We start from the raw sequence: 16,472 nt of genomic DNA, 5'->3' as shown, positions 1-16,472 counted from the left end.
TACCGAGGAAAACAGCACACGTTACAGAGGGAGACGCACTTTTCAAACGCGTTTGGTCATTGCATCTTTCAGAGGGACGTATACAGTGGATACGTGGACATGGTAAAGTGCACTCTAGTGTCTCTGGGCTCGCGTGTCTCCTGTGCTGAAGACCGGTTGCATTAGATGCTTGCTTATGAAAGACTTGAATGAACACCGTCACCAATGCTTCACCTTGTTGACAACGGCGACTTGCTTTTTCCGCAATGATGTCCATGTCTTTGTAGCCAACGAACAGTTGGTGTTTTGAAAGCTTTCTCTATGCTGGCTTCATTTGTGCATCTCAGAATTTGGGAAGGAAGAGGATGAGAAATAATGACTGACAACTGAAGCACTACCTCATGAGAAGATCCTCTTTTATCATCTTGATTTTGGACCGCTACAGGTCCATCCGCATACACAAAAGTGGTGAATATATTGAAAACGTCTTGATCTTTTCCTTTCAAACCTGTTCGCCAAGACTGATTTGGAGCATCCTTCAGCGTTACACCCCTTTCCCTCCTCTCTTTTGAAAGGGGAAAACAGGAGCAAGCAGACCCTCAGGTTGTGGACACCACGGCAGTAACTGTGGGAGCACATCCAAAGACGATGGTCCACTGTGCGGGCTGCGAGAGGCCTATATTAGACAGGTTTCTCCTTAATGTTCTGGACAGAGCATGGCACATCAAGTGCGTTCAATGCTGCGAGTGCAAATGTAACCTAACAGAGAAATGCTTCTCTCGAGAAGGAAAACTCTATTGCAAAAACGACTTCTTTAGGTAAGTTCCTTGCGTGAGTTCGACCTCATCAACATTTTTTTTTCTGCTGTGGATGATACATGGGAATATAACAGTTTATTTAATACGATGAGCTTCAGGGACACTGGTATAATTGTCTACAAGAACAACAGAAAAAGTTTTACCTCCAATATTTATAAACGGTTGGTTTGCAGCTATGGTTAAATCATTTTAATTATTTATTTGTTTTAAATGTGTTGTATAATTTACCGTTCATGGGTTATACATAAATTAAAAACAACCAAAAATAGATCTATCATTTTAAAAGTTTTAAAAGAGGTTTCACACATCTGGGAAGTAGCCTTTTCTCAATCACTCAAACATTTACAGTGCTACTTAAATTGGATGAAAATTGATCTGTAATAAACTTAAATTCAAAATGCTGTTAAAGCTATACATAGTAGCCTACATATATATAATTTTGCATGATTTCATTAGAATTAGGACTTACATTCACACTAACATGAAGTGTGACCCTAAGTACTGTCAACAAGCCCGACTTGTTTGATTATTTGATTAGGACGTCCATTAATTAAATGCTTGTTAATTTGAATTGTTATGCAAAATGGCGAGCAGATACACTAATAGTGCTAATAGTCTGTGTACTCGTCCGCAGCAAGGGTTTTAAGGAAATCACACTTTGTTTACAACGAATGGCAGCCAGGGAAGCCGCAGGGATCAATGCTTTGCCAGGGTAGTTGAAAGTGTAACGCGGCCCAGTGGCCCCGCGTGTGTCTGCAGTGCTTCGAGTTAAGATGTGATAAGTGGATTTGAATAATAAACGACTTTGAGATGGAAACCCTCAGACAATGTAATCACAGACTCAGAATCAACACAGAGTTTACAGAGAACCACAATACACATTATTGGTCACAACAATGAAGTGGTGAGTATTCACTGCAATGGTGTTTGTATTGGAAGAATGTACATGTCTTTGTTACGGGTGATTATTAATTATGCTTTAATGCACTTTAAAACACATGCAAAATACATCTAAATTCAAAGTATATTTTTAGGTGTACTAATACATTTCTAAATATATTTTTTATTTTGCGTTAACATTGCATAAACAATAACAACTGAACAAATAATTATTGTGAAATGTATATTATTCCCAAAATAACAGTGATGATAATATAAGACATTTACGACCACACATTTTATATAGGCTACACTCAAATATATACGATGCTATTACATGACCCTGCTCTGGACATAGGCTATTATAACATCCTTTCATATTTATCTGCTATTTTACCGTGGTATAGTGACCGTTTTTTCTTGGTCTGTCCATTTGCAGGCGCTTTGGAACAAAATGCGCGGGTTGTGCTCAGGGGATCTCGCCGAATGACTTGGTCCGGAGGGCACGGAGCAAAGTCTTTCATCTGAACTGCTTCACATGCATGATGTGTAACAAGCAGCTATCAACGGGGGAGGAATTGTATATCATAGACGAAAATAAATTTGTCTGTAAAGAAGATTATTTAAGCAGCTCGAACGGAAAAGACGCCAATCTCCTTTCAGGTGAGTAAAATGAATTAGGTGAAATGATAACTAGGAATATATATATATATATATATATATATATATATATATATATATATATATATATATATATATATATATATATATATATATATATATATAGGCTATATATATATATCATTGTACGCGTCCGTGTTTTTTTGCCCCATATTATTTCGCTATATCAATAATACTGAACATTTAGATTAAACATTAATAAGATATCTTTTGATGAAAACATGACAATTTTTAACTAATACAGACTGAACTCTCTTGAAGTCCGTTAAATATGTCTCACAAAAGCGAATTATTGTATTTTTCTATATTCTTAAATAATAATAATAATAATAATAAAATCTTCAGACGGTGTCGTGCATAGCAAATTTTGAAAAGCATCTAATTTTTTAAATGAAGTACAGATTTTGCTGCATTAATTGTGTGGCCTATATTGCAGAGGAACAGCTGGACAGTTTATTTTCTAATAATCTTTTACAGTAAACTAGTGCATTGTGACAGTTCTGTCAGCTCTAAATACCAGTATTTCTTTGTTCTTTCTTTGTTTATTCATTTCTTCTTTTGTTTTATTGAATTTTGCGTTTCTTTCTTTTTTTCCCCCTTTGGGTTTATTTATTTATTTTACATTTCATTATTTAGTGTATAACACTTCTCTGGTCCCCATGCCTAATTCTGAGGTTTTTATTTCGACTCCTTGTCTCCGACGTCCCTTTCCACATTCAGTTACAGCTTGCAGTGACCCTAGTTTATCGCCAGATTCGCAAGACCAGCTACAGGACGATGTCAAGGATGCGGAAAGCGCAAACTTATCGGACAAAGAAACGGGTAACAATGAAAATGATGACCAGAACCTCGGAGGCAAACGGAGAGGACCGCGTACCACGATTAAAGCAAAGCAGTTGGAGACACTGAAAGCGGCATTCGCGGCGACCCCCAAACCAACCAGACACATCAGGGAGCAACTGGCGCAGGAGACGGGGCTCAACATGCGAGTTATTCAGGTAAACTTAAACACCATTACATACACTAACAAACGGTGTTTATTGGTAGCATTTAATCGCTACGATTGCTGTTAGTAATTTTGACGACAAGCGCGATTAGATAGGCCTACAAATACTGTTTCCTGACGAGAATTTATAGTGTGTGATTCTTAGGCTTATTGTGGTTCCTGGATGAAATAGCGAAAAGCACATGCGAGCCTTCACTGTGCCTCCTTTCCAATCCTTGAGGCAAGACCATTTGAATTGAAATGAGGACACTTTTTGCTGGCACCTGTAAATATTTGGAAGTAACATTTATATGGTTAGCCTTTTATACTTGACTCGAGAGATGGAGAGGCACGCCAGCTGGCATCAGACTGGTGAGAACGATGGGAGTCTTGGCAATGCAGCGCCATCACGTTTTGCGACCACATTTAGACATGCTGTGACGGTTCTCAGTCAAGTGGAAACGCAGAAATCTGTCTCTGTGTCTGTCAAAGTACCTCATACTAGGTGGTGTTCTGTGAGAAATTGAGAATCGATCTTTGCGTTTTTTTGTCGAGTGAACGGGCGGAACAATGAGAGTCGCGCAGTACATTGGCGAATGTGCGCCCTCATTTACGCACGCTATATGGGATTTGTCAGCATCGTTTTAAAGATCCTCATCTTGGTCATTTTGTTCAGCGTGAGAGATCCGATAAGAACACAGATAAAGCATCATCATCATCGTTAAAAGCCCCGTAATAGATTGGTGCTGCGGGGATAATGCCTTAAAATGAGACTGAACTTAAGATCAAGTGCAGGGAAGGGGTTGAGATTAATAGAGTAGCGAGGTTGGATATTTAAGACCGTCAGAGTAAACTATAATTAGCAAAAGGAATTCAAGGGTGGATATATAGATTACGAAATAATAACTGCATAGAGCCGGTTAATATATCGGTAACCACCCTCCTATTAAGTATTAATTAGAGATTTGAAGTCCCCGCTGCTGCCCCCTCAGTCGGAGTAAATGGAGGGTTAAAAGATCATTAAAGTGAGGTTAGATCCGACTCTCTAACAGTGACGATAATTACGAGTAATCTTGTCACTACAATACGAATGTATTCCGTCACTTCACAGGCCTACCTCAGTAGACTGTGAAAACGCTGCTCTGACCCAATAAAAATAGTAAACGTGACATGTAAACATTAGGCCATGGTGCCAGACTGTTAGGTTTGCACATCTTGTAGGGCATCTTGTGTTAGTTTGCATTGCACTCACAGTAAAATAATAATAAGTTTAAAAATGCTTTAAATGTTTAAGTCAAAACGGTGCGAAATGTATAGCCTGCAGGTATTTGCACTTAGACCACTTAGAATTAGGCCTACTTTACTAATAAATAAAATCGAATTGACCCTCTGAAAGCTAGTAAAATCAACAAAAATAAATGTTAGCATTTAAACAGTGCAGATCATAAAATGTATCAGTCAAATACATTTACGCAAACATGTTAATATGGTTAACCTATAATGTTTTTATTTTGGTAGTTGATAACATATTTTATTTTTCTTCATAGTTTATGTTTGCCCATGTAACTATATATTTATATAACTAGGCGTACTGAACGTAATAAACTACAAGCCTACACTACTTCTGCAATTATTTCGTGAAGCTGCATACACATACAATGCACACTGTTGGTTTTTACCACTGCAATTAATTATTGTAACCGATTTTTAGCACGTTTAGCACATTTTAAAAATATTTCCAATTTTTGCCCACGTTCTCTAGGTATGGTTTCAGAACCGGCGGTCTAAAGAGCGGCGCATGAAACAGCTGAGCGCGCTCGGCGCGAGGAGACACGCGTTCTTCCGGAGTCCGAGAAGAATGCGAACGCTCGTGGACAGACTCGAGCCTGGAGAATTAATTCCAAACGGCCCGTTTTCATACTATGGAGGTAAGATATAATCTATATAAAACCTTTGTCTGAAATATGTACTTCTTTATCGCGCTGGTTTCATTTGTTTCGCATCAGAATTGAAAATGGTAGGTACGCAACAATGACACGTGTTTTAGCCTATATCTATTAGTTTGTGTTTAAATAGCTTAAATAGTCTGCATATATAATTTTTTAGTTTTGTAATTAGACTGGGCTTCCTAAACATATAGCTACTGGCAATTTTTTCTTGTTGTCAATGTGTTTGAAATGCTTTGATATTGTGGAAACAGTTGTTTGATATTTGTTGTGTTGCTCTGTTAAGAACTTTTTAATGCTTTTTACTTGACTTTTTAATCCAAAATGGCGTCTTTGTTCCAACGATATACATGTGTCGATTTTATTCAGTCTAGTTTATTTTTATTTCACTTTATATTTGACCTAAGTGTGTTACTATATATGTATATATATATATATATATATATATATATATATATATATATATATATATATATATATATATATATAAATAACAAAAGTTCGATTGCACAAATCGTTTTGAATGTTGATTATAAAAAAAGTTCTCACTTAACATTTTTTGTTATTCCTACTAAAATCCTAATATATTTTTGCAGTGGCTGTTGTTGGGTAAACAAATAAAATCAAAATTTATGACAGTCAGTTTCTTTAAAGACACATACTCGGTGACACTCACCCTGAGAAACATGAACTGTACAAACTGTGATAAGTTTCCTCCTATATCAATGTTTTATTATAATTTACTGGGTTCTCATCCATATGCATAAAACAAAGCAGTTATTGTTATATGTACACTATCATATCAATAACAGCTTGTTTTATAAGTTTTCAGCTGTTCAGAAAGGCGAAGCCTTCCTCATTGTAATTAGCGAATCTTTGTTCTCCCCACCCAGCTACATTTGTGATTTCAGTGTAACATGTTCTGTGACTAATGTGACGTATTGAGATTTATTCCAAAGAATGACACACTACATACTCTCATAATTTTTAAACAAGGAGTTTCCGCCTGCTCTTTGTTTCCAAATCTAAACCGAAATTCTTTCATCCTTCGTGTATCTACAGATTATCAGAGCGAGTACTACGGCCCGGGAGGGAATTACGACTTCTTTCCCCAAGGCCCTCCATCTTCACAGGCCCAGACTCCTGTAGACCTCCCCTTCGTTCCATCGTCAGGACCCACCGGTACCCCGCTAGGGGGCATGGACCATCCTATCCCCGGCCACCATCCGTCCAGTGAAGTACAGCGCTTTTCAGATATCATGTCTCACCACCCAGGGGACTCACCCAGTCCAGAGCCAGGGATACCTGGGCCCCTGCACAGCATGTCCTCAGATGTTTTTGGACCTAGTCCATCCTTTACATCCCTCTCCCTCAATGGCACCGGATACAGCAACCACCTCTCCCACCCTCCATCAGAAATGAACGAGGGCACGGTCTGGTAGCTCCTGTGAACGGACATTTCAGCAGAGAGAAATTATGATAAACAGAGGAGGGAGGGAGGGAACAGGGACACTGGCCGCACATTCTGGTTATCATTTTTGTCTTTCCCCCCCTTTTTTCCATGTCATAAATGTGGTGGGACAGCTCACAGAGAGAGCAGCAGAGGGCAGCATGGGCATTGACATTTACCTTCTTGAACTCATTGTGTTGATGTTCCGTTTCCTTCTTTCTTTCTTTCTTTCTTTCTTTATCCCAAGTCCGAACTCAAGAAGAGAAAGAAATGATACTGTTGACCAGGTCGCTGTATGAACTCCCAGCACAGCAGCGTCCCTCCAGAAGCTCAATACGTACCGCCGGTTAAATCGCCGCTCTAAAACAGCGATAGCGACACATTAACAGCGTCAGCTACCGTCAAAGACTTGTCAGCTTTACAGAGAAACACCCAAGGCGGCTGATCTAACGCTAACCTGCAATGTTGACTCTAGGAAAGATCTAAGCCGTCAGACTAATTTATTTATTTGAAAACTCCTCAGACCTCCTTGCCTTTCAAGGCTCTGCCATACTGACACTTAAACAACCTTTTTGACACTAAATATGTTTCTGAAGGCCAGGGAGAAAAAGCTTTTTTTTTCTCTTTCTGGGCATATCCTGTTTTTGTTCCCCAAGAATTCCACCAAATCTGAAGAAGTTAGCCTTCAAAAGGCAAAATGTTACAATGTGTATGGATGGTGAACCCTTTATTTAATGGAAGAGAACTTGAAATGTTGCTAAATGAAGTCTACCTTCTAAAATTATTTTAACAAGGGTCAGAAAGGGACATAGAACAGTCAACTGTTTACGTAATATATTTAATTCAGGAGTTAAAAGTATCAACCATGATTTAGAACCTCTTGATCCAGAAAAAAATGTTCCAAGCAACCAACCAAACTTTTGTATTGATTTTATTTATATTGTATGATGGAAGTTTGCTGGGGTTGTGGTTCACTGTGCTAGTTTGTACAAAATGTTGTTTACAAAAAAAAAACACGAAAAAACTGAAAAAAAAAAAAACAAGTAGACAGTTGCCAAATAAAAACATAGCACAAATACTGTAAAAGTGCTTTGCACCATTATCTGCAGTGTTGAAACAAAGTGTAAGTGTTTAAAAAACAATAAGAAGTATTGACTTCTTAATTTTTTTAGTCTGCCGAAAAAAAAACATTCATAAATTGTTAATATAACATACTTAGACCTACAAGTTTTATTTTTGTGTCTTTAAAGGAAAATCCAAACTATTGAAATTGATGGTCAAATGTGCAGCAAGCAGCTGCTACTTTCTTTAAATATCAAATTCTCATGGTATGTCTTTTATTGTTCTAATAAACCTAAGCTTACGTGACCTCCAGTGCATATTAGACCATTCACTGTATAAATACGACATGTTGACAAATTTGTGAGTTTTTAATAAAATTAGAAAATATGAAATTCGGATGATAGGTGCTTTTCCTTGGACTAGCTGAGATTATAAGCATCTAAATACAAGCGCTTTCTGCTTTCTGAGAAATATGGCTTCTGAAGAATATTCCCCAACTGTAATCTCTCAGGATGAACACGACATGGTGGAGGACATCACATAACCCTCACAAGGCTGTCTTGACTGCAATATGTAAAAAAAATCCTCGTGTAAAGATGTCCTTTCGTGATACGGCATTTCACAATACTAACAAAGCATCATTTCAGAGTCGGCGCCAGGGCAGATCTACTGGAGGGGCATTGGGTCATCGGCGGGGGGGCACTGACGTTTGACAAATATTTTGACGCAGTGGCGACATCATAGTCCAACACAGCACAAATGCTATATAAATCTAAACACGTTTATTATAATTATTATTATTATTATTACAATTACATGGCTTGGTTGAATTCTAATATATAACGCGGTCTGTTATTTCTTGATTACAGCCGCTGCTAAGTATAACGTTAACACACCATTGCCATGAAAAACAGAGCGTTGCTATGGACGCAGGACTTAACCGTAGAGACGGAACGGATTATTTTCTTTAGCGGAAGCAATACAATAGTTTTTAAATAAATAAACTCCTTTTTAAATCAATATTTTGTGTCAAATTATTGATTTATTTTGTTGGTAGCCATGTAATACAACCGCCTCGCTCTACATGATCCCTTACATATCTTCTTACAGGCAGCCAAGTATACACAAATGCAGATATTACTACACATTAATTGCGCAGATATTAACATAAATAAATACATAATCTCTGTATTACATACATACTACATTACATACATAGTCTCCAATACCATCTCTGCTGTTCTTCTTCGTGCAAATTTTTTTATTCCCCAAACTACTTCAGAGGACATTAACGTTAACAACTCGCTGGCAGACAAGACAGACCAGCTTTTGATATGAAACAAAGTCTCATTTGGTAATTTCAAACACTTCAACTTTCAAATTTGGTAATTTTTTAAAGAAAAGTAAACAATACCGTTTTGTGGCTCTTGAATGTGTCGGACAGATCGCTGTAGAGCCTCAGTTAAAGCTGCTCGTGAACCAACCATCTATAACCAAGCATCTCTAAGCATCAAATAAACATGAATGAATATAAAAAGGAATGTTGTTTTGACCATGGAAAGACGTTTGTTGCCTAGTGCCTACCCTCCGTTTTTCAAGTTCAAATCCTCATGTTAATCTACTATGATTGGTCAGATCGCCTGTCAAACAAACTGCTGTTTGAATACACCAAACACTGATCCCTAAAACTACCCGTCATTGTAACCTTAACCAATGAAATAAGCTGCAGGGCGGGATTTCTGCTTAACTGGTTTGCGCCCAGTGGGATTTTTTAAAAATATTTTTATAGAAAGATTAAAAATACGGGAGAAATTCGGGGAAATATTTAAACGGGATGATAGCGGGATAGTAAGGTAAAATACGGGAGAATCCCGGGAAAAACGGGAGGGTTGACAGGTATGGGTAGGAGGGGCATCAATAACCGCTAGGGGGGGCACGGCCCTCGAATGCCCCACCACAGCGCCGACGCTGCATCATTTACTCAGCGATCAAATCAGCTAAATCAAATGTTTTAAAATGATGTCCTATGATTATGGATGTCCTCACCTTTTCACTTTGAGATATACTGTAAATGGAAAGTCAAAACTGTGTTGTTTTGGGAAACAACTTATTTCTTGTTTTTATACAGTAGCATAACAAGCATACAAGTGAATTTTTTATACAATATTTTGTATATCTTCATCATAAATTCACCATCTCTTTCCTTTTTATCTTGACTGTGCAAGAAAACCTTATATTTTAAACATATTCAGTATCTACTATGGGGCCAGATGACAAAGAATCCTAACTTTCACAGCTCATTAGAAGCGCTTTCTCTTCTAAAACGTTGTGAAAATCTTAAAAGATGACATAGACATTGCAACACCTTGGCATCCGAGACAATAGATATATGGAGAAACAAGTTCAGAAGAGACAACCTCATCACTGAACTCATCTCAGTTCATAGATAGGGAAAAACAAAAAAGTCAGATGACATTCAGTTGATTTGACTCTCTGTGGGGAGCGTATGTGGGAGGAATCCTTCACAGGTACAGAGGCCAGGAAGACGGCATCAAATTGAGCTTGCTATCTGGGGGAAAAGCCTTTATCTCATTGCAGTGTGTGGTTTTAGTGTGAAGGAGCCCAGCGGTGCCCCTGCTGCACCCAGCACATAATCCACTATGAATTAATCATGGTCCTGAGAGTTAAACAGGCCTGCGGGCCCTCCTGAGCCCGGGGCTTAACCACACCGCTGACTCCATGCTCTGTCACCCGGGAGGCCAAAGCTCTTTAAATTCAAATCTCATATTGATTGAACATCGACTATTGGTTCGGCCTGACCTTGTCGACACATTAAATATAAATGTTTGAAACGCGTTTTTAAATGCCGTTTTTAATGATTTGAATACAGACATGCATCCCACTAATGTCAAAGTTTTGATGTGGTGGTCAGTTGGAAGTGATGGGGTTTATGTAACTTAATACACACAGGATGTGTATTCCATGCATAGTTTATTAACTGAGGGATTTCTCTCTCTGTTGTTGTTATTGATCCCAAAGCTTATCAACACTTACACTGCATTTTAAATATGGTCTTGTAAAAAGGAGAGATGTTTAAAAAAAAACCCATCTATTTCAATCATTCAGCTCTCTAGCACAAATCCAATGACATACATTGGACATTTTAGCTGATTTTCATTCTGGCAAAGACATCTGAAGAAAAAACAGAATCATGTAGTGTGAACAGGATTTTTTTTTTCAAAATTGGCTCATTGGAAAAGCGAATTGTATGTACCTATACATAAAATTCACTGCAGTTTCCATCTGATAGCACTAATAGCAGTAAAGCGCCAACAATTTCTTAAATTTCTTTTCAAACAGATCACAGGGGCAGATTATCGATTGATTTCTCAGTAGAGAACAAGAGACTAAAGGTATGTTTGGGGGTTTCTTTGGTTGAGTCCACTTTTAGATACAGTATATTGATTGATTTAATGATTTTGCTTTGTATCAGAAAGATAGATGTTATAGATGACAGGATAAGGAAATATGTAGCATGTCAAGAATTCAAATGCTAGATTTCCAAATCTGGTCATACAGTTTAAGAATTTAGAATGAATAGTGAAAAACGCTATATGGACATATGAGTTCGCTAGAGTAATACAAAGAATTTAGAATCGATGTAGATGTTGTTATTCTACAATCAAACAAACAATGACATAATGTGTAAACCGTTTCATTTAAAGTGTTTATTATTGCTTATCAGACAAAAACAAGACCGAATTTTAAAGATAGTAATCAAAATGCAGAATAAATCAGGCATCTTTTTGCCCTTTTGCGATATGATTTTTCCATATCAAATGAGTGAGGAAAGATAAACACTAATGAGATTACAAAGATTTTATAATTTGAGTGTGTCGTAGTGTGGCAAATCAAATTTGTAAGGCTATACTGGCCCTGTTAAGTTATACTGCACACATAATTAATTATATTTTCTATTTAACCCTAAATCTATTTTCATGAGGAAAGTTTGTACACTGAATAAAACAATGCTGTCACTTTTACAGCGTGATTAATCAGGCCTCACAATCAAGATCTCATTAAATCTAGCCATAAATCAAGTTTCAAAATAAATATTTTGATTTCAGTGTGACAACCCATTGGGTCTATAATATTACAAACTTAAATCCTGATGATATGGAGAGACAAAATCAGCAAACTTTACTACTCAAGTCGCTGCTTGATTTTTAGGCAAAAGATTTTTCGATTTTTAAAAAACATTTTGAACTGTTTTTGCATTACTCGTCAAACGTGATGAGTTCTATTCTCGATAATTGTTGATCAGCTCATTAATAGTTCGATAAATGTTAATGATTACTTGTTTGACGGCTGATCACAATAACACCAAATTCCAGATATATGCTCTAGTGCTGCATATCTAAATTTCTTTAAGCAGAATTAGTCAGATGTATGCAAAAAGGTATTGAAAGGGTCTTAGAAATGGGCAGAAGTCACCCAAAACAAATGTGTCCTTTTCTCTGGAAAACCACCAGCATGAATATTTTTTTCACATTTTTAAACATTCATTCCAATTAAAGCGGCCTTGTGCGAGTGCAGCCATGCGGCGCTGTTATTCAATTCCATTAAAATGAATGAACCAGTGGCATGCAACCATGCAGTTAACAGGAATTAAAACTACAGGCAAGATGACAGATTACAGAGGAAATTGAGTGGTGTACGCAGAATGTGCGTGGCTTTGTTGTTGTATTTTACCTGTGTGTGGTAGGAAATGTGCATGCATGCATATCCGCTCAGATCCAGTTGCACCTCATATAGACAAATGGCATTTTACAGCTGTTAATATATATGTGAAGTTAGAACATTTCGTTTATTGAAAGAAGTAAAACATTAATGTGTAAAATCACTTACAATGCTGAATATTTACAGTAGATGCATGTCCAAGCAATGCAGACTAAAAAGCCATCCACACGTTTCACCTCGGCTCTGACTGAACGTACCGTAGACTGAGTAGCCATGCAATTAATTAAAAACAAAAGCTGGAAACAACTAATCAGCTTGGAATCCCCTCTTCTTTATAGACCTTATTATGAGGATGACTGGATAAGAGAGATCTATGAAATGTAATTTATGAACACTGAGGCTGCAGAAGTTTTACTCAAACGATCCCTTTTTTTTTTTTTTTTTTTTTTGCAGAGCTATACTAAGGAAAACTCCCAAAGCAATGGGAGAAAAAAAATCGACAGCCATTGCTGAGCTATTCATGCCTCAAGCTCTTCTGTCGGCGTGTGCTACCCAAGGTCACCACACAATGGCACTGTCCACACCTCTGTTCAGAGAACAATACACTGCTCGTAAACAAAGTACATTTTAAAATCTCAGCAGCTGAATCTAGGAAAGATTGAGACGGTTTTCTACTGCATGTGTGATAATCATCACCCTTAATTTGCAGGGAAATAGTGTTGTTTTGAATACCCGTGTTTGTTTATTTCAATTACAGACATTAGGCGAGAGATGGGCCACTCCATCCTGTCATCATATAGACTCATGTGCCGTTATTTGTGCTCTGATTAGCTCCAAGTGGCCGAGGAGAGCTCTGTGAGAAGCACTTGGATGCTTCTATTGGTCTGTAGGGGAACAACATGTTCTTGATTTGTGTTTCAAGCAGGGGGAAAGGGCTGCGTTTAAAAGGATAATGTCAGGCAGGCTTTCATTTTACTGCCTTTTCACCTCTGTGTCAAAAACAAACACGTTTTTCTGTCCGCATGATGTGGTGCCATCACACAGCCATTCAGTTTTTGCCTTGTGTTAGATCCAGACCTTGACACGAGAGCAACTGTTTAAATGCTACTTCTGTTGCATTATTGTCCTCAGTCAGGCATTCTTCGTGCCTTTACTTAGTCAATATGGCAACTAGAGGAAAAAATGAAATGTCATTTCACTGTGAGACCACAGCGAAGACTGATACAAACATATCTGACAAACACATTTGAACTGTAACTATGTTCTGTGAGATAACAGTAATGGGCTTTCATGGCAATGAGTGTGGGGACTGTAATTTATAATCATCTAATGATATTTATACAAGATGTTTTTGGTGTGGAGCAACAAAACGCTTTATTTTACACTGAACAAAGCATAAATCAAAGTGCAGCTGAGAATCAACGGTTCATCATCAACCTGGTTGTAGAAAGGTGCATATTCATTTTTGTGAAAGAAATGAATACTTTTATACAGCAAGGATGCATTAAATTGATCGAAAGTGACAGTAAAGGCATGCAACAAAAAGAATTTTATTTCAAATAAATGCTGTTCTTTTGAACTTTCTATTCATCAAAATAAAAACGTATCATGGTTTCCACAGAAATATTTAGAAGCTCAACTGTTATCAACATTGATAATAATAAGAAATGTTTCTTGAGAACAGAATCGGCATATTAGACTGACTTCTGAAGGATCACGTGACACTAAAGACGTAAGTAATTTGCCATCACAGGAATATATTACATTTTAAAATAGAAAATAGTTGTTTTAAATTGCAATAAAATTCCACAATATTATTGTTGTTACCGTATTTTGATCAAATAAATGTAGCATTGATGAGCATAAGAGACTGCGGTAACACTTTATTTTACAGTGTCCTTGTTACATATGTTACATGTACTTACCATAGTAATAACAGTAAATTATGCATAATTACATGCAACTAAGCCTCAACCAAATCCTAATCCTACCCTAACCCTATAGTAAGTACATGTAGTTGCTTAATATTACTCAGTACTTAAATATATAATTACACTGTAACAATGAAACCTTAAAAAAAAGTGTAACCGGGACTTCTTTCAAAAACATTTTGACTTTTCCTTATATGACTTTCTGTTCTATAATAGTAGCTGAATAAATAAAAAATGGACAGAGAATAGGTTAGGTGTCACGGTCAAGATTTGAGTTAGCATTAGTTGTGGTGAAAATATATATCATGAATGGTTTATTATATTTTAAATGCAATTTATACACACACACACACACACACACACACACACACACACACACACACACACACACACACACACACACACACACACACACACAAAATAAAAAAAATAAAAAATAACAAAATAAAAAAATAAATATATATATATATATATATATATATATATATATATATATATATATATATATATATATATATATATATATATAATATCATAATGGCAAACAAATATCATAATGTAATTTTTTAATAGGATAGGATAGGATTTTCAGCACATGCTCTTTCACCTCAGATAAATCATGATTGATTAGCATCTGGATTCTAGCAGATTTTACCACAGTCTCTCTCTCACTTTTGCATTAATAAAACACTGTTTTAGTATGTTGTGGCAGCAGAGGCTGTGTCCTAAAGCAGCCAGTTCTGGTTGATGATTTACAGCAAAATTGCTTGTAAATTGAAGAAGAAACTGTTTTGCAGACCTGGCAGCTTTCAAGCCCTGCTACCATTTGTCACCCAGCATTTCCTTTTGTGTATAGCACAGGAATTAATTAGCTGGTGCTGCCGGAAAAGTTTACGGCCATTATTTATGGGAGATGAAATGTCTTGGACAGAAGCCTCTCTCTGGCCCTCTATTTTTTTCCCCCTGCGTTGTGGTTGTTTTTAAACTTTTGTCTCACAACATCAATTTAGATTTTGTCAGCTGTAGGTTTTCTCTGACAGGTTCATGCTGGTGTGTCCATAAAAGTGACTCAGTGATTACTGTTGCACGGTGACTTAAAATACTGACACACACCGGTATGTAATGCCGTACGCTGTAAACACACAAGTGGCAGCCCGTTCAGCTGGACCCGCGTTGAATATGTGAGATAATTTGGTTACACTTTATTATAAGGTGTCATTGGTACAATGTAATAATACATTAAAGTACTGAGTAATAATAATTAACAACATATACTATAGGGTTAGGGTAGGATTAAGATTTGGTTAAGAGTTTTAATTTACTGTTATTACTATGGTAAGTACATGTAACATATGGACGATAACAAGGACACTGTAAAATAAAGTGTTACCGAGAATTTCACTCTGTTCTACACCATTTCATTTCCCACCTATTTTCCTTATCAAAATCAGTTAGAAGCACATTAACATTGTGTCATATGTAAACTTCACATTTTTTTCACATTTAGCAATATTCCCCAATATTAGGCATCTATAGGAAATATTTCATTTCCAGATGGCGTAATCTTACATTAGTTGAGCCAGTTGTGGATTCACTGAGCCCAGAACTTGAATGACAGTCAGGCAATGGGCAAAGAGTCAATGGGCACAGCGTATGTATACCCACATTTCCACATCTTTATGTCATTTATCACAAGACTAGTTTACAATTAAATCTCTATCCTAACCGTAGCATTCACGCGGGCCTTTCGTCTCATGCCAAGGAGCGTAATGTCAGGATTTCTATTGTGGCGGCGGATGTGATAATCTGCTCTTTTTTCTCCAAAGCGTCCCCCTTGTGGTGCGGCACGGAGCCCGCAGCATTCCCGATAATCACTCATGCCTCTTTGTAATCAATGCCCACAGAAATAGGATTCCTTTGGCCGATGGCAATTAATAAATTTGTGTCCTTTTTTAACACTAGTGAGCTGAGCTTGAAATTACCAGTGACTGGCTTCTTCTC

General features: G+C 37.1%; 1 protein-coding gene across 1 annotated transcript; it reads left to right on the top strand.

Annotated features, from left to right (window-relative positions):
* The first annotated feature begins 612 nt into the window (after positions 1–612).
* On the top strand, positions 613–7,742 carry lhx1a (LIM homeobox 1a). Its single transcript, XM_081370249.1, has 5 exons — positions 613–797; positions 2,116–2,339; positions 3,078–3,355; positions 5,105–5,270; positions 6,351–7,742. The coding sequence occupies exons 1-5, from the start codon at positions 628–630 to the stop codon at positions 6,728–6,730; spliced, it is 1,218 nt and encodes a 405-aa protein (XP_081226375.1). The 5' UTR covers positions 613–627; the 3' UTR covers positions 6,731–7,742.
* Positions 7,743–16,472: the final 8,730 nt, after the last annotated feature.

Source organism: Scardinius erythrophthalmus, assembly GCF_964197995.2.
Source record: "Scardinius erythrophthalmus genome assembly, chromosome: 7".
Taxonomy (NCBI): domain Eukaryota; kingdom Metazoa; phylum Chordata; class Actinopteri; order Cypriniformes; family Leuciscidae; genus Scardinius; species Scardinius erythrophthalmus.
This window is presented reverse-complemented; position numbering and strand designations above follow the sequence as displayed.